Below are 24741 nucleotides of genomic sequence, written 5' to 3' on the forward strand. Positions count from 1 at the left end.
TTGGGATTTTTATGGGCATTGCATTGAATCTGTAGATTGCTTTTGGTAAGAGTGCCATTTTTACTATGTTAATCCTACCATCTGGACAGTTCAGTCTCTAGACCCTAGGCCCCTCCGCCACCCATCACTGCTCCACTAGCAACTCTGCAGGCAGGCCATTCCACTCCATCAGACCCTGTAAGCTACAAGCCCCACTCTGCCCCCCCAAAACCAGCCATTCACTGTGGCCTCAGTGGTCCCCAGAGGCACAGATACTGCCTGCACCAATTGCATGAAGAATGGCCCCCAAAGACATAGGCACCACCTGCACCAACTGGAGGAAGAGGTGGTTAGATGCCAGTGTAAGAAGACACTAAACAACACTAAGGGCAGTATGGCACCACCAGAACCTAGAGATTCTACAACAGCAAGACCTGATCATCCAACATAGAAGAAGCAGAAGAAAACAACCTTAAAAATATCTTTATGGAGCCGGGCGATGGTGGCGCACGCCTTTAATCCCAGCACTCGGGAGGCAGAGGTAGGCGGATCTCTGTGAGTTCGAGACCAGCCTGGTCTACAGAGCTAGTTCCAGGACAGGCTCCAAAGCCACAGAGAAACCCTATCTCGAAAAAACAAAAAAAAAACCATAAAAAAATATCTTTATGGCCAGGTGGTGGTCCGCATGCCTTTACTCCCAGCACTCAGGAGGCAGAGGCAGGTGGATCTCTGAGTTTGAGGCCAGCCTGGTCTACAAGAGTTAGTTCCAGGACAGGCTCCAAAGCTACAGAGAAACCCTGTCTCAAAAAACCAAAAAAAAAAAAAAACTTTATGAAGATGATAGAAGCCCTTAAAGAAGAAATGAACAATTGTCTTAAAGAAACTGAGGCAAAGGCAAACAAATAAAAATTGGAAGAAATCAATAAATTCCTTAACAAAAGCTAAGAAAAACAATCAAACAGGTTAAGGAAACAGTTCAAGACTTGAAAACTGATATAGAGGCAATAAAGAAAACACAAACTGAGGGAATTCTGGAAATAGAAAATCTGGGTAAACAAACAGGAACTACACATGCAAGCATAACAAACAATGCAAGGGATGGAAGAGAGAAGCTCTTGTATTGAAGATATGATAGAGGAAATATATTCATTGGTCAAAAAAAAACCATTAAAGTGAGCAAAATCATAACACAAGACATCCAGGAAATCTGGGACACCATGAAAAGACCAAACCTAAGAATAATAGGAATAGAATAGAAGGAGAATATCAGTTCAAAGGCAGAGAAGATATATTCAATAAAATGCCTACAAGAAATTGCTGGGCCATGGTGGCACAGGCCTTTAATCCCAGCACTTGGGAGGCAGAGGCAGGCAGATTTCTGTGAGTTTGAGGCCAGCCTGGTCTACAAAAGCTAGTTCCAGGACAGGCTCCAAAGATACAGAGAAACTGTCTTGAAAAACCAAAACCAAAAAAATAAAATAAGGAGAGGGTACCTTAACTGTCCTTGCCCCACTATCACACTGATGATTATCTTGAATATCACCATAGAATCTTGGTCTGGAGATGGATGGAGATAGAGGCAGAGACTCTCATCAGAGCAACGGTCTGAGCTCCCAAGGTCCAGTTGAAAGGCAGAAGGAGGGAGAAGACGAGCAAGGAAGTCTGGACCGCGAGGGGTTGGTCCACCAACTGAGGCAGTGTGCCTGTTCTAATGGGAGCTCACCAAATCCTGCTGGACCAGGTCTGAATGAGCATGCAATCAAACCGGATTGATTGTGGCTGACAATGGGGGCTGACTGAGAAGCCATTAATAAAGGCACTGGGACTTGTTTTTACAGCATGTTCTGGCTTTTGGGACGCTAGTCTATATGGATGCACAGCTCCCTAGGCCTGGATGTAGTGGGGAGGGCCTTGGACTTCCCACAGGGCAGGGTTCCCGTTCCCTGCCCTCTCTCAAGCAGAGAGGGAGAGGGAGAATGGGGTGTGGGAGAGAGAGAGGAGATGGGGAGGAGGGAAGAAAGTGTAAATATTTGAATGGAAAAATAAAAAAAAATAAAATAAAAAAGGAGGCTTCTCACTACATAATAATCAAACCACTAAAGATACAGAATAGAGAAAGGATATCAAGAGCTTTAAAGGAAAAGGCCAAATAACATATAAAGGCAGACCCATCAGAATAATGCCCAGCTTCTCAATGGAGTTTCTAAAAACCAGAAGGTCCTGGACAGATGTTATGCAGACACTGAGAGACCACAAAAGAGGCAATCTTTATAGCAGTTGCCTATATTCCTTCTAAAAAGAGGGCCTAGAGAAAACTGCCTCCTTCATCAACGCTGGACAGAAGGGGAAATCCATTCTACCCTGACTGCATTGACTCACAGTAATCCCTTCTTCTCGGGAGCGGTTTCTCTACTCTTCAGAGAATGGTGGGTTTTTGATGTGGGAGTCTGCTGTTTTGTGTTGATTTCATTGGTTAAATAAAGAGACTGCCTTGGCCCTTTAAGAGGACAGAAAATTAGGTAGGCGGAGAAAACAGAACAGAATGCTGGGAGAAAGAAGCTGGATCAGAGAGTCGCCATGATTCTCCCACTCCAGACAGATGCAGGTTAAGATCTTCCCTGGTAAGCCACCTCGTGGGCTACACAGATTATTAGAAATGGGTTAGATTAATATGTAAGAGCTAGCCAATAAGAGGCTGGAACTAATGGGCCAGGCAGTGTTTAAAAGAATACAGTTTCCGTGTAATTATTTCGGGTATAAAGCTAGCCCTGCGGGCGGCCGAGTGCCAGGAAAGTCGCCCGCCACTCCTAACACAACAGGTTTTGAGTTTTCCAACCATCTACATCACTGGTTGTTGCTTATTCAGTAACTACTTGCATTGTGGAAACACACACGTCCATCTGTCTCCACACCACACTCTATGACCACACTCTACCACAGACCTTGTACAGGTCTATACATGCGTCTACTAAACACCAGCACGACAAGAGTATCCTGCAAGGTGACAGACATCTTTCCTCCAGTTTATCTCTTTGGTGGCAACAACGAAATGTTCAGTGTTACCATTACTAAATCTCCTGCTGGACAAATTTATTCAAAGACCTTGACTCAGAGCGACCTCTCCCCAAAGGACCAGACACACCAAAGTATCATTTAGATAAGTGTTAACAAACAGGAGGTAAATTTTCCAGACACCACAAGTCTTTAGAATCCAGCAAAATAACAAATCCGAGTGACTGTAGAAACATAAATGTAGGAAAATTGGTGTAAACTTATACTCTTGAAAAAATTTTATTCCCTTGTTACTTTAAAACTATCATGGGGCTGGAGAAGTTGCTCACTCCCCTAAAAGCACTTTGAGAGGGCACAGGCATATTCAGTCTCCATCACACGGTGACTCACATGGAGCCTGACTCCAGTTCCAGGGGGATCTCATGCCCTCTTTTGGCCCTCAGGAATCAGGCACCCAGAAAACGCATTTATATGCAGGCACTTGCCATCTACTGCAATTGACATCTATATATTGGTTTAGGGTTTATTGTTTCTTTTATTTTCTTCTTCTTCTTTTTTTTTTTTTTAGTTTTTCAAGACAGGGTTTCTCTGTAGCTTTGGAGCCTGTCCTTGAACTAGTTCTTATAGACCGGTCAGGCTGGCCTCGAACTCCTGACTCTGCCTCCCGAGTGCTGGGATTAAATGCGTATGCTACCACTGCCCTGCCGGGTTTATTGTTTCTTAAATAGCTCCTTTACTTGAATGTTTTTCAACTTTGTCAACTGCTAATGTGCTAGGGACAATGCATATACTTGGGGCTGAAGTGCTAACAAAAACAAGGTTCTAGCCGGGCAGTGGTGGCGCAGGCCTTTAATCCCAACACTTGGGAGGCAGAGGCAGGCAGATCTCTGTGAGTTCAAGACCAGCCTGGTCTACAAGAGCTAGTTCCAGGATAGGCTCCAGAACCACGGAGAAACCCTGGTTGAAAAACCAAAAAAAAAAAACAGGTTCTGGGCAAAAGCCTTGGCTTCCTGTGTACTCTGAACAATACTAATTTTGTACTTGATACAGCATCAGGCCCCACAACTTGAATATGTTAATGTTACTGTATTACTCATTCAGAGGTCAATTTCAATTCCTATTTATATTTTAGCCAGGATTACAGTATCCATATCTATAAATATTTTCCACACAGACTACTTATCCACAACAAATTAGACCTAGAACTCTAGTGGCATCCCAATTTACTCAAATGACTAAGCTTAATATCTTCAATAATGTGTTATCTGATACTAAATGTTTCTGGACATGTTGCAACATGATAGACATCTGCAATGTGCTCTTACTCAAAATGCTTCATATGAACCTAACTTCCCTTGGACGGAAGATACAGTGGCTCCAGGCTGGGAATGTAGTTTAGTGACTGAGAGCACATTCCTACCATTCACAAGCCTATGGGCGAATCAAAACTGGAAATTTAATGAAGGACAGAGCAAGGAAAAATCTCTATCTCTATTGAATTCTCCTTAGAATATATAGTTTGTAAAAACAGCAATTTGAAGGCCAATGACAAATTTCTCAATGTCATAGAATTCTGGATCACTTCCTTAAGTATAAGTATGACTGGAGTAGGGATGACCTTCCACCTTTGCTGATGTAAGGGATGAAATCATGCCTACAATTTTATAAAGGGTCCCTAAACAGCAAAAGTTGGACTTGAAGTCACTGTGTAGCTATGTTTGCCTCCAACTTTTGATCCTTCTGCCTCAGTTTCCAAATTATTGGGTTCCAGGCATGCACTACCTCACCCAACTCTAAATGTATTAACAGCATAGCCCCAAATACGTATACTTATCTATCTATCTATCTATCTATCTATCTATCTATCTATCTATCTATCTATCTATCTATCTATCCTCTATCTATCTATTTATCTATCATCTATCTATCTATCTATCTATCATCTATCTATCTATCTATCATCTATCTATCTATCTATCTATCATCTATCTATCTATCTATCTATCTATCATCTATCTATCTATCATCTATCTATCTATCTATCTATCTATCTACCTACCTACCTACCTATCTATCATCTATCTATCTATCTATCTATCTATCTATCTATCTATCTATCTATCTATCTATCATCTATCTATCTACAGGATGGATATAGGAAATCATTAACAATTTTGAATCTAGGTGAGCATACCAAACTGTGTTGATACTATAAGTGGATCCAATTTGGCTTTTTGTTATTTATTTATTTTTTATGGGGATCCCTTCAGACATAGTTCATAGTCAACTCAAAGTCTATTTCAGTTAGCTGGGACTTCACTCAGGTATTTTGGACCCAAGGCATTTAGAGAAAAACCCACATCCTGTTATCCCACTCAGCAGCTGAACTGGGGAGCTTCTGCCCAAGCAGGCAGATTAACAGAAGCCAAGATAAGCATCATCTTCCTGGAGGACTGACAAGGCCTTACCTGGAGGGGGGCATTTGTACATGCAGGTAATTTAAGTCATGATAAATTAATTAGCAGGGGCATCTTGACCTCAGGTTCTGAGAATAATTGGGTAATTTCCCACAATATTCTTCATCAAAGACAAATTCTTGTCCTGCTATAAATGTATAGTTTATCTTAACATCTGGGCAAAGAGCATAAATTTCAGGGTATTACCCTTTAAAATAGTTATGGGTTTAACGCCTTTTAAAACTACTTAACAGCTGTGTTTAGAACATCTCCACACAGATATTAAATGGATTCTCAATGAAAATCCTTTCACATTCCTTTTCATCCACCAGATTTTATCCAGAATGATGTTACTTAATAGTGGACGAATACATGATGTTTTTACTAAACTATCTGCAATACAATTTTGTCTTTCATATGAGTTACAGCAATGCCAATAAAAGGGGGAACAATGTAAAAGATACTTAACAGAACACTGGAATGAGCCGAATATTCTCTCAAGAATTTTGTTATTGGGCTGGAGAGATGGCTCAGAGGTTAAGAGCACTGCCTGCTCTACCAAGGGTCCTGAGTTCAATTCCCAGCAACCACATGGTGCCTCACAACCATCTGTAATGAGGTCTGGTGCCCTCTTCTGGCCTGCAGGCATAGACACAGACAGAATATTGCAAACATAATAAATAAATAAATATTTTTTAAAAAAAGAATTTTGTTATTTATTAGAATCCCTTTCCCCACAACTTTGGCTGGCACAGTGTTCACAATTAACAAATTATACATAAACAAGAAGTAAATGTCAGGTGGCAGTGGTGGCGCACGCCTTTAATCCCAGCACTGGGGAGGCAGAGGCAGGCGCATCTCTGAGCTCAAGGCCAGTATGGTCTACAGAGCAAGTTCCAGGACAGCCAGGGCTACACAGAGCAACCCTGACTCTAAAAAACAAAACAAATAAACATAATCCACAGTAAATCAGTCTAACATGACAGGAGTCACGGAACATTAATGGTGAAAAGGTGCCTCAGATAAACCCAGTGCCAGTAACTGTTTTCCCTATGCTCACTGTCCTTGGTGAGTAGTGTTGGAGAAATTATGTTTATCCAATTAACAAGAGGAGACTAAATCAAGAACACGATGGCTACCCTATTACTTCTGACATTTATACACATTCCCAACAGAATATCCCCTACAAACCACAGACTTCCCACGTTCTCATTGGCAAAGAAATCCTTGACATCAAGAATATATGAATACTCTGACGCCGACCAATTCCAGGACAAATTAAAGTTCTTTCCACATTCTTTTCAGTCATAGTCTTGGAATTATGAGTTCAGTAACATTTCCATACAAAAGATTGTCCACCTTCCTTACATGCATAAGACTCCTGAAGATTATACATTTTCTGATGTTATGATTTATGATGTTGTATAAGCTCACCATTTCCAATAAAGGCTTTCCCACTCTTTAATTCATAATGTTTCAGACCAATAAGGATTCTCTGATGAGCTTTAAGAGCTGAGCTGATTCTATAAATAATCCCACATTCTTTGAATTCATAGGGTTTCACATCAGCATGGAATCTTTTATGTTGAAGGCCTGAGCTCCAACTGAAGCCTTTCCACATTCTTTCCAATGACAGGTACCTCACCGTGCAGTGACGGCTGAACTCAATCTAAACATTTCTCCACATTTCTTCCATTCATACGGTGTCTCACCAGCATGAATTCTCTGATCAACAATTAGCATAGACTTATTACTAAAGGCCTTTCCACATTCTTTACATCCATAAGGTTTTTTACTAATATGAACATTAGCATGCCAAACAAAGTTTCATTTTCAACTAAAGGCCTTTCCACATTTTTAACATTGCTAAGGTTTTTCACCAGTGTGGATTTTCTGATGTGCTTTAAGGTATTCACTACGAGTAAAGAACTTCCCACATTCTTTACATTCGTAAGGATTCTTGCCAGAATGCATTCTAAAATGTCCGAGAAATTGGTAGTCATATCGAAAGGCTTCCCCACATTCCGAACATTTAAAGGGCTTCTCACCAGTGTGGATTCTCTGATGAATTCGAAGTCCTCTACCGCGAACAAAGCCTTTTCCACATACCTTGCACTGATAGGGTTTCATGTCGGTATGAGTTCTCTGATGCTGAGTAAGTTCAGACTGAATTCGGAAGGCCTTCCCACATTCCTTACATTTAAAGGGCTTCTCATCACTGTGGGTTTTCTCATGAATTCTAAGGCCTGTACCGCGAACAAAGCCCTTTCCGCATACCTTGCACTGATAAGGTTTCACGTCAGTATGAATTTTCTGATGCTGAGTAAGTTGGTAATGAAGTCTGAAGGCTGACCCACACTGCTCACATTTAAATGATTTCTTTCCAGTATGAATGCTCTTGTGCCGAGTGAGCTGTGTCAGAACAGAGAAGGACTTCCCACAATCCATGCACTGAAAGGGTCTCTCACCAGAGTGAGTCTTCTGATGTTGCGTGAGGTTTGAGCGACGATTAAAGGCTTTCCCACACTCTTTACACTGAAATGGCTTCACACCAATATGAGTGATCCTATGTTGAACAAGGGTGGAGACACGCTTGAAGGACTTCCCACATTCCTTGCACTCATACAGTTTTTCACTTGAATGAATTATTTGATGGCTCTTAAGATGGGCGAGAAGCCGAAAGGCCTCTCCACACTCCTTACATTCAAAAGATCTCTCACCACTATGAAATCTCTGGTGGCGAATGAGATGTGTATTAAGTCTAAAGACTTTCCCACATTCCTTACACTCAAAGGGTTTCTTTCCGGTGTGAATACTCTGATGCTCAGTGAAATTTGAACGTCGACGGAAGTGTTTCCCACATTCATTGCACTGATAGGGTTTCTCATCAGTATGGATTCTCTGATGCTGAGTAAGCAGGGACTGAAGTCTGAAGGCTGAGCCACACAGTTTACACTTGAAGGGTTTCATGTTAGTGTGAATACTCTGATGCACAGTGAAATTTGACCGTCGGCGGAAGAACTTCCCACATTCCTTGCACTGATAGGGTTTCACATCACTATGGATACCCTGATGCTCAGTAAGGTGGTACTTACGTCTGAAGGCTGACCCACACAGCTTACACTTGAAAGGCTTCTCATCAGTGTGAGTTTTCTGATGCTCAGAAAGGTACGACTGAAGCCTAGAAGCCTTCTCACATACTTTACACTCAGAGGATTTCTCACCAGTGTGAACACTCTGGTGTTTCACAAGGTATGAGCCAGTACTGACTGTCTTACCGCACTGCTTACACTGAGATGACTTCTCTCCAGTATGACTGTCCTGGGTCTGAGTGGTGAGCTGTGCTAGAACAGCGTGGGCCTTCTCACATTCCTTACACTGACCCGGTTTCTCGCCAGAGTGACTTTTCTGATGTTGCATGAGGTTTGAGTGGTGATTAAAGGCTTTCCCACACTCTTTACATTCAAAGGTTTTCACAGCAGAATGAATGCGCGTATGTTGAAGAAGCATGGAGAGATGCTTGAAAGACTCGCCACATTCCTCGCATCTGAAATGTCTCTCAGCACTGTGGGACTTCTGAGGTCTTGTGAGCTGTTGGGGTTTCAAGGCCTTCGCACCTTCCTCACGGAAGTCACAGGGCTTCTCTCCAGCGTGACTAGCCTGATGCTGAACAAGGCTGGAGCTACAACCAAAGCACTCCCCACACTCTTGACATTCAAACGCTTTGTCGGCGTCGTGAGGAAGAGTCTGGCTGCTGTAAAGAGGTAGTTTTTCCCTGCTACTAATCGTTTGGTCAGCATTTCCCTTTTGACAACTCTGTAGTTCCTTGAATGTACTACAGTTGGGGCCATTACTAAAACTGGAGCCCTGGAGGTCAAAAGTTTTACTTATATGCTTTATGCTCTCTTTGGGTAGATTTATACGATGATTGTCTGGAGATATTTTTTGAGCTTCAGAATCTGAGTCCAAATCTGAAAGAAAATGAAAAAGCAAGAATATTTTAGTTTCCCACGACACAAACACATAAAAAAGTCCATTTTATCGATGGCCCAACTCTAAAGTATTTTCTGAGCAGCAGTAACAAAAGTTTATGTGAGACAGTACTCTTCACAGTAGAATAGGGTGGAAACAGGAAGGCATGTCTGCTTAATGAGATTAAAACAAACTGTACTGAAATAATTTTACATGCTTTATGCATACTACAGGAAATACACATGCTTTGGTGAAGGTTTTTGAAATAAATAACAATAAAAGTAATATACTACATAATACCAAGTATCTGTCATGCATTAAGAAAACTAGTCAGGGCCTGGAATTATTTAAAAAAGAAAGTGAGTAAAGATCGGTGGTGGTGGTAGAGGTGGTGGTGGAGGTGGTGGTGGTGGTGGTGGTGGAGGTGGTGGTGGAGGTGGTGGTGGTGGTGGAGGTGGTGGTGGTGGAGGTGGTGGTGATGGTGGAGGTGGTGGAGGTGGTGATGGTGGAGGTGGTGGAGGTGGTGGTGGTGCACAATGGTAATAATTCCATTAACAGGCAGCCAGAAGTAACAGCATCATGACTTCCAAGACAGCTTGGATTAGACAGTGAAACTACTTCCTGTGGTATCTCCTTACTCTCTGACCTCTTTTCCTAGGGGACTCAGCAGATCCTAGTGGAGTGTCTGCTTTCTTCCCTCCTGTGGGACGCTTTGACAACCTCCATCCCCATTTCTAAGTGCAGCTTTCAAGACATAGAAACAAATTTTACCTGGAGCCCCAGTGGCCACATCTATCAGGATCCCACAAGAATTCCCTACCAACAACATACAGCTACCATACACTCCTAAGAACCAGAGAAGACAACAAAAGCCAAGAAACAAAACACTCACCCAACAAAGATGAGACCAGATATCAGCACCTAGAATTACACTCTTCCCAAACTCAGATGCCTAGATGCCAGCGTAAAAACACAACAGCCATAGCAGTTTGTCTGCACTAGATCCAACATCCCTACTACAGCAGGCGCTGAGTACTATAACATACCCCCTGTAAAAGCCATTACAATGAATTTATGTATATGAATATCAATTTGATATTTATGAATATGATAGAGGTCGTTAAACAGGAAATGAAGAAATGCCTTAAAGAAATCTATGAAAGCCAGGTGGTGGTGGCACACGCCTTTAATCCCAGCACTCAGGAGGCAGAGGCAGGCGGATCTCTGTGAGTTCGAGGCCAGCCTGGTCTACAAGAGCTAGTTCCAGGACAGGAACCAAAAACTACGGAGAAACCCTGTCTTGAAAATTTAAAAAAAAAAAAAAAAAGAAAGAAATCTATGAAAAGACAAACAGTGGAAGGAAATGAATCAAACAGTCCAAGACCTAAACGTAGAAACAGAATTGATAAAGAAAACCAAGCTGAGGGAATCTGGAAAAGTTTCGAGACTAAAAAGGAAACCTACGAAGCAAGTCTCATGAACAGAATACAAGAAATGGGAGAGTGAATGCCAGGCATTGAAGACATGATAGAAGAAATGGACAGCTCAGTCAAAGAAAATGGTAAAGCTAAAAACATTCCTGCACAAATTATCCAAGAAATCTGGGACACCATGAAAAGAACAAATCTAGGAATAAGAACAGAGGAAGGAAAAGAGAGCGGGGTCAAAGGCACAGGAAATATTTCCAACAAAATCACAGAAGAAAAGTCCCCTAATGTAAAGAATGTAATAGGGCACAAGAAGCATAATGAATACCAAATAAACTGAGCCAGAAAAGAAAGTCCTCTTAGGACATAAAAAGACATTAAATGTACAGGACAAAGAAAGAATATTAAAAGGTCATACAACTATGTACCAACATAAAGAAATTGGAGAGGATCTCATACTCTAACTTAATACCAGAGCAGAAAACTCTAGAATAAAAGAGAAAAAATTAAGAAATAATTAACTCAGTAAGATAGAAACAGTGAGTATAAGAAAACATGCACAACGAAGCAGAGCTGGCTCCTGAGAAAATAGGAAGACTGCAACTCGTTATCCTAATTACCTAACCGGCAGAGAAAGGAGATCCAATGAACAATATTAGAGACAACAGGAGAACATCACAACAGACAGGAAATTCAGAGAATCAGTGGGACATAAGATAAAAGCATTACTTGACCAAATATGAAAAAAGAAATGGGTCAGTTTCCCAATACATACCAGTTACCAAAGTTAAAACAAGATGAGGTAAACAATTTACACAGACCTATAATCTCTATTTATTTATTTGTTTGTTTATTTATTTATTAGGTTTTTTTCAAGACAGGGTTTCTCTGTAGCTTTGGAGCCTGTTCTGGAACTAGTTCTTGTAGACCAGGCTGGCCTCGAACTCACAGAAATTCGCCTGCCTCTGCATCCTAAATGCTGGGATTAAAGGCATGCACCATCACCACCCGGCTCTATAATCTCTATAATCAGTAATTAAAAGACCCCCAACCCAAAAAGGCCTAAGGCCAGATGTTTTAGTGTACAGTTCTACCAGACTTTCAAAGAAGAGGTCAGGCCAATACTCAATTTAGTCCTCAAAACAGACATAGAAGGAACATTGTCCAATTCTTTTCTTGAGGCTACAGGCACCCTAATACCCAAACCACATAAAAACACAACAAAGAAACCTACAGACCAATTTCCTTGATGAATACAGAAGCAAAAGTTCTCAATAAAATACTTGCAAAATGAATCAAGAACACATCAACAAGATCATCCACCATGATGTAGACTCTTTCCCAGAGATGCAGGGATGAATCAAAATCCGTAAATTGATAAGTGCAATCCCACCATAAAAACAAACTGAAAGACAAAAGCCACACAATCATCTCATTATCTGTGAAAAGGCCTTTGACAACATTCAACACAGCTTGATGATAAGAGTCCTGGAGGACCACATGGTGGTGGTGCACACCTTTAATTCCAGCACTTGGGAGGCAGAGACAGGCAGATCTCTGAGTTCAAGGCCCACTGGGTCCTCAGGGATAGTTCCAGGACAGCTAGAGCTGTTACACAGAGAAACCCCATTTCAAAAAATCATAAAGAGAGAGAGAAAGAAAGAGAGAATGAATGAATCCTGGAGAGATTAGGGATACAAAGGATGTTATTTCAACATAATGAAAGCAGTGTACAGCAAGTCCATGGCCAGCATCAACTTAAATACAAAGAAATTCAAAGCAATTCCACAAAGTCCAGAACAAGACAAGGTTGTCTACTCTCTCCATAGTTATTTAATAGAGTACTTGAAGTCTTAGCCAGAGCAATAAAACAATTGAAGGTGAACATGGGCTTACAAACTGACAAGGTCAGAGTATATCAATTTGCAGATAATACAACAGTATACATAAGTGACCCTCAAGACTCCACTAGGAAACTCCTACAGCTGACAAACATATTCAGCAAAAAAGGTGGATACTAAATCAACTCCCAATAATCAATAACCCACTTGTGGCAGTGTCAAAGTAGCTGTTACCCAATGGGAGTAGCACTATTTGGAGGTAGGACTTTGTTGAAGTGGGTATGTCACTGTGTGAGTGGGCTGTGAGGTCTCATTTATGCTCAAGACACACCCCGTGTCTCAGCTCACTTCCTGTTGCCTACAAGATGTAGAATTCTCCTTTACCTCTAAGTTCACATGTCTGCCTGCATGCTGCCATTCGCCCAGCGGCGATGTCCCATTATGATAATGGACTGAACCTCGGAACCTGTGAGCCACCAACTCACTTAAATGTTTTCCTTTATGAGTTGCCGTGGCCATAATGTCTCTTCACAGCAATAGAAACTAAGTTCATTATCAAGTTTCTGAGTTTTCTTTCAATGGACCCGTGTGAACCCACATCTGTGCCACGGCATCTGTGACATCTCTTTTTCTCTTCTTAGAATTTAAAGCTCACTTCTTAATTGACCTTTTCCCCTCTTAGAGTTGCCAGGGTTTTTTATAAGCCACGCTTCCCCTGAGCCATAGAGGAAGCTGACAGTTATTAGCATCGATCAGCCCTTATCTGTTTTATGACCTAAGAAAGTCAAGCCTTGTAACCTTGCTATTGCCAGAGAATTGCTGATTGTGTGTGATGTCTATTAACTGAAAACTTTGCAGAGTGGCAGAATAAAGAGAAGATTCGGAAAAGCATACAGTGAGAGAATTATTTCACCCTCAGATATTCTACGACCCTTCACTTGCTGTTACACCCTTCTGAATCCTAAGAGGGTCACGGGGCTGGACCCCAAAGGCTCTCATTATATGGGTATGTATGTATGTATGTATACAATTTGCATGCCTGGTACCCAATGAAGTAAAAAAAGAACATCAGATCCTTTGGAATTGGAGTTACAGGCATTTGCAAGTCTCCATGTGAATGTTGGGTATTGGAAACAAAACGTGGTCTTCTGTAAGAGTAGCAAGTACTCTTAATCACTGCACCATCTCTCTGGCTCCTCTATGTTTTGAGATGGTCTCAAAGTAGCCTAGGTTGGCCTCAAACTCAGTACTAGCTGAGGATAACCATGAAGTTCTGATCTTCCTGCTTCCACCTCCCAAACCCTGGTATTACGTGTGTGTGCGCGCGTGTGTGTGTGCCTTGTATTAGACAGGGTTCTCTAGATGAACAGAACTGTTCTTTTTATATATGTGAGATTTATGAGAGTGGCTTACAGGCTGTGATCCAGGTAGTCCAACAATGGCTGTCTAGCAATACAAAGTCCAAGAACCCAGTGCTTGTTTACTCCATGAGGTTGGATGTCTCAGCTGGTTTTCGGTACAGGCTGGATTCTAAAGAAGTAGGCCCCTGTGCCAGTGAAGGAATGGACTTGCCATCAGAGTGAGGGAAAGCAGACAAAAGGCAACAGATTCCTTCTTCCACATCCTTTTTACAGCATGTCACCAAATGATGGGGCAAGATTTAAGATGGATTGTCCCACCTCAGAAACAGATGGGTCTACCCACTACAAATGACTTAACTAAGAAAAGTCTCTCAGAGGTGTACCCAGCTGCTTGGGTTTTAGTTAGTTCCAGATGTGGTCAAGTGACAACCAGGAAGAGCCACCACAGTCCCATGCCAAGCTATGTAGAAGGCTGTGTTGTGTACACACTCACATGTTGTTTCCTTGGCTTGTCCAGGTACTCTTTTTGAATCAGGGTCTCTCATTGGTCTGGAGCTTGACAGGTAAACTAGGCTGAGTGTTAACAAGACAAAGGATCTGCCTTTTCAACTTCCCCAGTGCTGTAGTTGAGAGCATAGGCTACACCATCACACCCTGATCAGAGTCACTATGAAGATATACAATTAAAATATGTGCTATGCCTTATAGTGGTACATTATTTGTATTCTGATAAATAAGTCTTGCCTGAAGACCAGAGGCAAAGGTGAAGCCACTAGAAGTCAGGCAATGATGACACACACCTTTAATCCCAGGATTTGGGAGATGGAGGCAGATGGTCCCCTGTGAATTCCAGGCCACCCTAGACTACACAAGATCAATGCAGAAATAGATCCAGGTGGTGCCTCACCTTTAATCCCAGTACTAGGGAGCCACACGCCTTTAATCCCAGCGCTAGACAGAATATAAAATGCAAGAAGAGAGAGGCTTAGTCTGCTTAGTTTAGAGTTGCCCAGCCTTGGCAGAAGTAAGACTTCTCTAGTGGCTTGGCTGCTCTGCTTTTCTGGTTTTCAGGATGAACCCCGAACTTCTGTCTCTGGGTTTTTATTCTTCATGCTACAATGCATCACCATGTTACTGCTTTCACTGGTGTTCAACATGTCTATAGTTGGATCAGCAGTTAAGAGACTGACTGCTCTTCCAGAGGACCTGGGTTTGAGAGCAGTTATATCAGCCACCTGTATGTAACTCCAGCCCCAGGGGATCTGACGCTCTCTTATGGCCCCTTTGGGTACCTGTAGACACACACACACACACACACACACACACACACACACACACACACACACACACAAATACATTTAAAATGACACAAAGAGGGTAACTGCTCCAGTACGAGGGAAGAGGGGAGAACAACTTAGACTCATGAACTAGCAGCCCCTGTGGCAGCTTTTGCTATGACCTTGACTTCCTTCCCAGGTCTCAGGCACGTTCTTCCACAGGCCCTGGCGCTCTGAAGGGAGTGTGTCAACCCGGGTCAGGCGTGGGGACCTCTCCGACCACACGCTGAGATGGCAATGCTGCAGCCCTGCCTTCCTCTTACTCACCTGGGCTGGGCCTGTCTGCTTCTTCCGTCACAGCCATCCAGGGCTCTCTCTCCTGCTCCAATAAGGTGATCAGATCGGGTTTGGAAATGGAACTTCCCACTTAAAAGAAAGGAAAAATGACACATGTGGAGACTTTCATTTTTTGACTCAGTCTCTCTTGTTATCCCCAGGATGTCCCGGAACACAATATGTAGACCAGGCTGTCCGGCAACTTTCTTGATCTGCCTGCCTCTGCCACCCAAGTGCTGGGATTAAAGACAGGTGCCACCATGAGTTGCCTATGCAGATTTTTAAAAATACAGACTTATTTATTAAAAAAGATCTCTATAGTTCAGTATAGTGGATCATGCCTGTAAGCCGAGCAGCCGGGGAATGAGCCAGGCCAGTCTGGGCTGCCTAGCAAGACCCTTGTTTCAGAAAAAAAAAGGGGGGGGGGCTAAATGCAGTCAGGGTCTTTTCACATAAGGAGAGAGTATACACAGTGGGTAAGAACATGAACACTAAGGCTACACTGTCCAGTGTAAACCCCATCTCTGCAGCTCAGGAATAAGGGGCCATTAGTTTAGGCAAGTCCCATAAGAAGTTATGTACAATTTTCCCATCTGAAAACAGGAAAGGGTGGCACACATGTAATCACAACACCTGAGGAGTGGAAGCAGGCGGATGACAAGTTCACGGTTGGCTTCATGACAGGTCCAAAGCCACTCTGAGCTACATGAGACCTGACCTCAACAAAAAAGCAGTTAATAACAACAATAATAGCAATAATAATAACTTAGATTGAATTGGTGCCATCTATTGGATAGGGGTGATGCTAAGATGAAATAGTATAGTCAATACCTTGAATGCTATGTGACTGACACTAAACATCATTTTTCTTCATTTCCATTTATTACGTAGTAATGCTGGGGACAGAACTAGGACCTTGAGCATGCTGGACAAGTGCTCTACTGTTGAGCAACATCCCCAGGCAAGAACACTGTTATCATTATCGTTAATTATGGCTTCATTCACATTAACACCTCATTGTAACAGATTTAATAGACAAAAATGAAAAATTCAGAGTTTGAAACTTCCACCACAAAGCAGGAAAAGGAAGTATTCACTAAGGGAAATAGAATGTGTCCACTTCTGCTCTGAATTGTTTCTACTGACTCATTAGGAAGTAAATTATAACAGCTCTTGTATTTGATTCTGTATGCACACATGCGCAGTGTGTGTATGCCCTTAAGAGGGTGTGTGCACAAGAGTGTGTAGGCATGCATGCATGGGTGTGTGCACAGGCCATAGAGCAGGTCTACTTTGACTGCTCCCCACTTTGTTTTTAGAGAGAGCTCTGTGAACCCAGAGCTCACTGAGAGAATTTCTAAGGTGTGGACCAAAGGCAGGGGTTTTTAAACCAAGGAAATCCCACTTTACTTCTTTAAGAAGGAGGAACTCAGCTTCTTCTTTAAAATTCTATTGATTAAAATTAATTTTATTTTAGGCCCATGTGTCTGCCCACATGCATGGCTGAGCACCATATGCATGCATGATGGCCACGGAGGCCAGAAGAGGCCTTCAGAATCCCTGCAGCTCGAGTTACAGAGGGCTGAGAGCTACCTTGTTGGGCTGGGTCCCCTGCAAGAGCAGTCAGTTCTCGTAAACAAAAATCTCTGTAGTCCTTAATTTCATTTATTGATTTATTTCCTTATTTATTTCTTTGCTTATTTGCTCTGTTTGGTTTGAAACCTGGCCTCATCCTGTAGAAAAGGCTACCCTGAAACTCAATATGTATCTGAGGGTGAACCTGAACTCACAGCCATCTTCCTGTCTCGGGCTTCTGAGTGAAAAAAAATGATAGGCATGGGCTACCAGGCCCAGCTTCAGCTACCACAGGAAAGATGGCCCTGTCTTCTCATTCAGAGGGAGGAAAGCCAACAGTTTAGAGGACACCTTACCCACTGTGAGGAGGTTTCTGTAGGTCTCCAACATCATGTCCCTGTATAAGACCCTCTGAGCAGCATCCAGGCAGGCCCACTCCTCCTGAGAGAAGACAACAGCCACATCCCTAAATGTCACTGACCCCTGAAACCACAAACACAAGTAGAGTCAAACTGGGGAAGCGTTCAAGATGGAAAAAGAGAAGGGAAAGGACTCAAGGGTGGGAGGAGCCACATGGAGATGCTCAAGGCACCTGACTGCACGAGCTCCCCCAGGAAAGGAGGACTGTGGCCTACACATCCAATAGAGGTGCGCTTCCATTCCATCCCCCTACACATCCAATAGAGGTGTGCTTCCATTCCATCCCCCCTACACATCCAATAGAGGTGCGCTTCCATTCCATCCCCCTACATATCCAATAGAGGTGCGCTTCCATTCCATCCCCCCTACACATCCAATAGAGGTGCGCTTCCATTCCATCCCCCCTACACATCCAATAGAGGTGTGCTTCCATTCCATCCCCCATACACATCCAATAGAGGTGCGCTTCCATTCCATCCCCCCTACACATCCAATAGGGGTGCGCTTCCATTCCATCCCCCTACACATCCAATAGGGGTGCGCTTCCATTCCATCCCCCTACACATCCAATAGAGGTGCGCTTCCATTCCATCCCCCCCTACACATCCAATAGAGGTGTGCTTCCATTCCATCCGCAGCCTTCCAGTTACAGCACAAAAGAGAACTGTCACCAGGCTCAGTGTAAAACACCTAAGAACCAGTGTGAGTCCCTGGGTTTGTTGTGGCATCAGGAGATAGCATAAGGATTTCATTTGGTCATCAGCATGATTTTTATAAACTACATAAGAGTCCATATTACTGGCATATTAGGTTTAAGGGGTTTTTCCCTTAAAATCAAAAGCCAATATTCTACCAAGATAGTGCAGATGTCTCAGGCTTCCTGAATGCTAGAGACTACAGTCCCGTCCCAATCACAGCCTGTATGACCTTCCTCTCATCCCTGAACTCTCTCTTTAAGTCCCTCAAGCAGGTCACCTCGTCACACACATGCACCGAGGCCATTCACTCTCAAACCCTGTGTCATCAGCCTGAAAACACCAAAGATGTCAATCAGGATCCCCAGTGCAGTCAAAGGAGACCATCACCTCAACGGTCTGAAACCCCAAAGACCCTGGTTCCCTGTGGGACTGTGGCCCCTCTGCAACCACAGCCCTCCCTGACCACAGGCAGGAGAGGGCAGTGCAGGAATGCACTCAGAGAAAACTGCAGAAGCAGCCGGAAACAGGCCAGATAGGAAGTGCTCTGACCTTCCAACCCTCAGTGTAACGGGGCTGACGGGGCTGGAGGATTTCGGGTCCTTGGGAAGCTTCACAAGAGAAAGACAGCAAAGAGTCATCTAACCTGGAAGCCGCTTGTGTAGAGAGAGAATGTCAACTTACACAGACCACGTCCTGAGACCCAGAGCTGGCCATTCTTCTTCAGGATCCTCCCTGGGGACAGAAAGAAAGCCTTTCACTGGACTGTCACTTGATGTCCACACTGACTATGACACCATGATTTCCTTCTCAAGCATCCCCACTCACACTCCTCTCCCACGGCTCATGGCCTCCCACACACAAATCAGAAGCAGACAGGAGTCTACACAAAGCCGATTCTGTCCTAACCCCGACAACCACTGCACAAGGGCTCAACGTGGACGTGCGGAGCATAAGCCCTTGTGCCTTGACGTTCCTCCAGAAGATGTCGGCAGAAGGGATCCCATCCTCCATCCTGAGCTCCAGCTAGCCCTAGACGGGTCCCTCCTCCTACTGTGAGCAGGTCTTCCTACTGGAACCCCACCTTCAGGGCTGACAGGCTGACAGCACCAAACTGTACGTCCTTTGGAAACTCAGGGCTGAGTGAGGCACAGCAAGGCTGGAGGGCCAGGAGGTCTGCAGTGCAATCCTCAGGCAGTGTTCAGCAGTCTGGACCCACTTTTAGTAAATGGAATCCTACACCATGGAGCACTTTCCTGAGAACCTTCGCTCATCTATGGTCATGGCTTATGTTGTATCAATAACCTGAATCCTGATGAAGATAATTAGCTGAAAAACATGCTGTCACGATAGGTGAGTATGATTTGATTCACTCTTTCCATATTATGGGCTATTCTGCAGAAATAATTTTAAATTTATCTCAGGTGTCCTAAGACTTTTACTTCTAGAAGTGGGTTTCTCAACTTCACCATGCTGATATAATTATCAAAACAGATTAAAATTTAATAACTGAAACTGACACTACTTGAAAAAATATACAGGAAATCATCTACAACACTGGACATTTGGGTGTTACTCTAAAACAAGCGACAGAAGGAAAACCGACAAATGGGATTTACATCAAACTAAAACCTTCAGACAGCAGAGGAATCCATCGAGAGTAGGGTATGATCTAGAGAACGGGAGAGAGTATTTGCAAAGCACACCTCTGACACAGTTAATACCTAAACTGCACAGCAAAGGAATGCAGACAATTCCCTGACACGGACTCACACTAAGAGACAGGCAACCACAGAAACACACATTTCTTCACATGGAACAACAGTATGGCTGATAAGAGGTACATGAAAAATAAGCACAGTGAGATACGGTTAAAGTCCCAAAGAGAGGCCTCCTCGTGGCTATTAGGAGTGCCCATGATCAGACGGCTGGAGAGACAGCCCAGGGCTAGAGTATGCTTTGCTCTAGGAGAGGGTGGGCTTTGGTTCCCAGCACCCACATGGTGGCTCACAACTATCTCTCACTCCAGTTTCAGGGGATTCAACACCCTCTTTTGGCTTCCTGAGGCACCAGGCATACATGGTGCACACACAGACATGCAGCCAAAACAATTATAATTGTAATATATGTGTGTATATATTATATATATATGTATTATGTATGTATGTAATTGATAAACATTTAAAAAGTGTCTATTTTCTGAAAGAAATATTACGTGGAGAAAGTGCAGGAGAAAGCACATTCCTGGAGGGAATGCACATCAATAGTCATCGTGGAACACAATCTGGCGAGTTCTCAAACAATTACAACTAGAACTGGTGCATGATCCAGCAATCCCACTGCTGAGCAGAGACACAAGGGAAATACAATCAGTATCTCCAAGAGACACTTACAATCCCGAATTTATTCCAGCAGCGCTTACACAGCTGTGATTCGCAACCCCACCAAGAGATGAGTGGACAAAGCAAATCGAGATTGAGGTTCACAGACGCAGTGGAAAGATATCCAACCATTTACTACAATATGGTGAGCATGGAGGAACATGAGAGAAATAAGCTAAAGACAAAAAGAAAATGCTGGGGCTGGAGAGAAGGCTCAGCGGCTGAGAGCTGGGATGGCTTTTCCAGAGGTCAGGAGTTCAGTTCCCTGACAGCTCCCGATGCTTGTAACTCCAGTAACTCCAGCTCCTGTAGATCCTAACCATCTGGTCTCTGCGGCACCAGCGCTCGTGTGCACATAACCTCACCCGCAGAATTCTGAACAAAAGTAACTACCTGTCGGGTGTTCTGTGTCGCATAGGCCAGTCGAAGAAAGATCACTCCGAGATGAAATTTTAAGGCCGGTGTGTCATCAGGTCATCAGGAAGGTCCAGTCTCTGATGACCTAAGACCCGAAAAGCCACACAAAGGCATATTTACTGACCCTTAGACAGAGTTGTTTTTCAGGTAAAGTATTTCCTCATACCAAGGTCCCTAATCTATTCTCTCTGTCTCTCTAAAGGAAAGCATCTCATGCCCTCATGACTCCAGTCCTTTACTGTGTATCCACGTTATCCACAGTAACCCAAGGTCCTCGGGTATGCCAGAGGTGTCTTCTGGCCAAAGGCATGTGAGGGCAGCCACACCTCACAAGAAAAACAAGTCTACAAATTATGGGAAACAATCACCCTTTCATCTAAAAAATAAAAATCTCTGCTCTACATTAGCACATTTTCATTTCCTTGTTGTTTTTGAGACAGGGTCTCAACTGTGGAACCCAGCTAGCCTGGACCTTGCTATAGAGACTAAGCTGAACATGAACACACAGGAATCCTCCTATTTCTGCCTCCCAGCGGTGAGATTAGAGGGGGCACTGTAAAGCCTAGCTCTTTTGTTGTTGTAATTAAGTAACTTTCTTTAACATACAGCCAGTAATTGCGTTATTTATAGCACTCCTCTGTACTACAAAAAACTGAAGAGAAAGAACTGAAAATGACCACACAAAGCAACAACAAAATACATCAGGCCCTTATCATAGGGCTGGCACTGCACTAACAGGCTTTACAAATGTCATTCTATAAAGTTCATGCCTAGAGAACCAGATACCACAGAGCCACATCCCCACGTTCAAGCACAGCACTGCGCACCTGGAGCTGGCCAATGTTACCGGTCTCCATACACGGACACCCTGAAAAGCATTACCTCTCAAAGATGGAAACTTTAAGTGCTATCCCTTTCCCATTACGGAAACTCTCGGGAGTGAACAGAAATCAGCTACCACCGCCATTCTTCCCCTGCTTTGAAAACAAGGCCTTTAAGGATAAAAGACCACCTGATGTGTGTTCTCCTCGAAATAGTATCTTATTTACCAAATCGGAGTTTGAAAGCCCAAATGCAGACCTCCGGAGGTTATAACATCTTGGAGAAAGGGAGTGATTGTAGAGAGATGTCAAGGGTCTCTGAAACGATCATGTGACTATTAAGTGGAAAGGGAGGGGACAATGTAAGGGGCACAATGGTGGAGGCATCAATTTACATGTTCTTACCTCACTTACTGACAATTCTATATTCTAAAACTAAAACCTCGTTTCTCAAAGAGGGAGAGAGCGCAAATTCACTCTTGAATCTCAGATGTGTAGCGATAAAGCCCGCACTCTTCTCCAGGCCCTCCTTGTGAACACCGGCCGACGCGGGGAGCCTGAGCAAGCACGAGATCCCACACTGCACATCCTAGTGACACATCCTAGAGAGCACTGTCCTTCACCTCCCACTGCACTCACGGCGGCTGGAGCGCTGAGAAAGTTACGGACTCAACAAGTAGCTGCGCTCCTCGGCGACCCCGGGAGGCGCCTCCGGGCTCAAATGCGCGCCCGCGCTCAAGTCTGGACCTCAGGGGCAGCTCCCCTTCAGACTCCGTCCCTGACCTCTCATCACCGCAGCCTGGTCCTCTGTTTCAGCCGCTGTGGCCGTGAGGGAAAGCAGGAGCAGATCCGACTGGCACAGTGACATGGACAATCGGAGAGCTCGAGGTGTGTAAATGCACACACAGGCACACACGCACGCACCACAGCACACACTACACACACCGCCATCCCTATACACTCGCACACATCACCATCCACCCACCCCACACCACCGCTCACACCCAGCCCGCTGGCTCCCGCCTTACTCAGTGGAGAACAACGCCTACGCCAACTTCTTCCTCCAACTAGAAGGCTCCAACCTTCCCCGGTAGCGGCGCCAGGAAACCGGAAGCCGATGGTTACTTCCGGCGTGATGGCTCCTGGGAAATGGAGTCCTTGCGTGCAGGGCCCCGGGGAGGCGCTTCTGAGAAATCCCGGCGCACAACCTAGACCACCCGTCTGGGAGCCGCTCCCAGTGGTTGGAGGAAATTTTCAAAGGGATGTGAGCCTAAAGCATAGGCTCCTCGGTGTGTTCCAACGGTACTTCCGAGTTCTAAGTGTAATGTATTTTCCCTCCTGTGGAATGTACAGACGAGCCTAAGGGGTTTTTTTGTTGTTGTTGTTGGGTTTTTTTGTTTGTTTTTTCCGAGACAGGATTTCTCTGTGTAGCCCTGGCTGTCCTGGAATTTCCTTTGTAGACTAGGCTGGCATCCAAGTCACGTAGATTTGCCTGCCTCTGCCTCCTGATTGCTGGGGTTAACTGTGTGAGTCACCACTGCCCGGCTGAGCCCAAGTTTATAAAGTACAGAATTGGAATAAGATCAGATCGGTACATAACTGTTTTGAGTACGCTTTGCCTGAGACCCACTGCAGAAGGATTCCACCTAGCTGATAAATTTGAAAACACTGAACTACAGAATTGGTTGGTTTTAAACGTGAAGAGGCAGGGCAGGTTACATCAGAGATTTCAGAGAGCCATTAGATGCTGGACCATTCCAGGGTTCAGTGACCCTGTTTTCTAGGTAGAAAGATGTGACTGAGGACCACCTCGAGTTGAATCGCCAGAACGGCCCATTAGTCATATACCCAATGTAGAAGCCTGAATGACTACCATGTAATGTATTCGAAACAAAAAAGTGCGTTTAGCGTTTGTAAGAAAAACACACTTCCATTGTAGCATGACACTACTGAATGTTCAAAATCACTTTTGTTGTTGCTTATATTTACACAAAACTTCATTTTCACCCCAGGGTTTGATGGAAACAGATGTCAAAAGAATAGACGATCCTAGTAAGACTAATAATAATCAACCGCATTAAATGTATTTTGAGTGATAGAAACACCTAGAGTGTCAGGTGAGATTTGATAACAAGCAGACCCAACCATGTGTTAACTACAGAAAACATGTTAAAAGGAAGTAATCTAGCAGATTAAAGTGACCATCCTCACAATAGTCAAAAGAAGACTTACGTCGATTTTAAAGCCGAGGCAGACGGGGGACAAGAACATTGCCAGTGATAATAAAGAGGGCGATTCATCACAGGAAAATAAACTTGGTTGGGTGTGGTAAAGCATGCCTTTTATCCCAGCAATGGGGAGGCAAAGCCAGGCAGATGTCTGTAAGATGAAGTCCACCTAGGACTGTGTAGTGAAACCTTCTAGGTTTCAAACTGGGACAAGGGACTGAGGAGCCTGTGTAGCATAGCATATCAAAGTGGATGCTGGACTTCAGATTCTCCCTGCATCCTTCAGTCCCTGTCAGGATCTGATGTGGGAGTCCCCTCTGTGTGCTGTGATTACCTATAATGAATAAAGAAACTGTTTTGGACCTATGGCAGGGCAGAAGTTAGGTAGGCGGAGAAAACTAGACTGAATGCTGGGAGAAAGGAGGAGGAGCCAGGAGAGAAGCCATGTAGCCCCACCGGAGACAGACGTTGGAACTTTAGCCAATAAACCACAGCCACGTAGCAATACACAGATTAATAGAAATGGGTTAAATTAATATGTAA

At 43.9% G+C, this 24741-nt stretch overlaps 1 protein-coding gene across 5 annotated transcripts in view; it reads right to left on the reverse strand.

Moving 5' to 3' along the window:
• Positions 1–3010: 3010 nt before the first annotated feature.
• Positions 3011–24741, reverse strand: part of LOC142858182 (uncharacterized) — a 93413-nt gene continuing 71682 nt past the window's right edge. The window contains exons 1-7 of one of the 5 annotated variants that reach the window (XR_012911986.1): positions 22999–23079; positions 21126–21234; positions 19036–19086; positions 17593–17719; positions 15653–15751; positions 5137–9418; positions 3011–4869 (exon numbers count right to left, since the gene is read on the reverse strand). Coding sequence is in view for 1 of the 5 variants with exons in the window: in XM_075987375.1 (XP_075843490.1) it covers positions 7314–9418; positions 15653–15751; positions 17593–17719; positions 19036–19068 (2364 nt within the window). In the remaining 4 variants the exon portion in view is untranslated. Of the gene's footprint in view, positions 4870–4975; positions 9419–15652; positions 15752–17592; positions 17720–19035; positions 19087–19435; positions 19657–21125; positions 21235–22753; positions 22901–22998; positions 23081–24741 lie in introns of those variants that run through there. The other 4 variants (XR_012911983.1, XR_012911985.1, XR_012911987.1 and 1 more) reach the window with 4 other exon arrangements.

The sequence above is a fragment of the Microtus pennsylvanicus genome, chromosome 1, assembly GCF_037038515.1.
Source record: "Microtus pennsylvanicus isolate mMicPen1 chromosome 1, mMicPen1.hap1, whole genome shotgun sequence".
NCBI lineage: Eukaryota > Metazoa > Chordata > Mammalia > Rodentia > Cricetidae > Microtus > Microtus pennsylvanicus.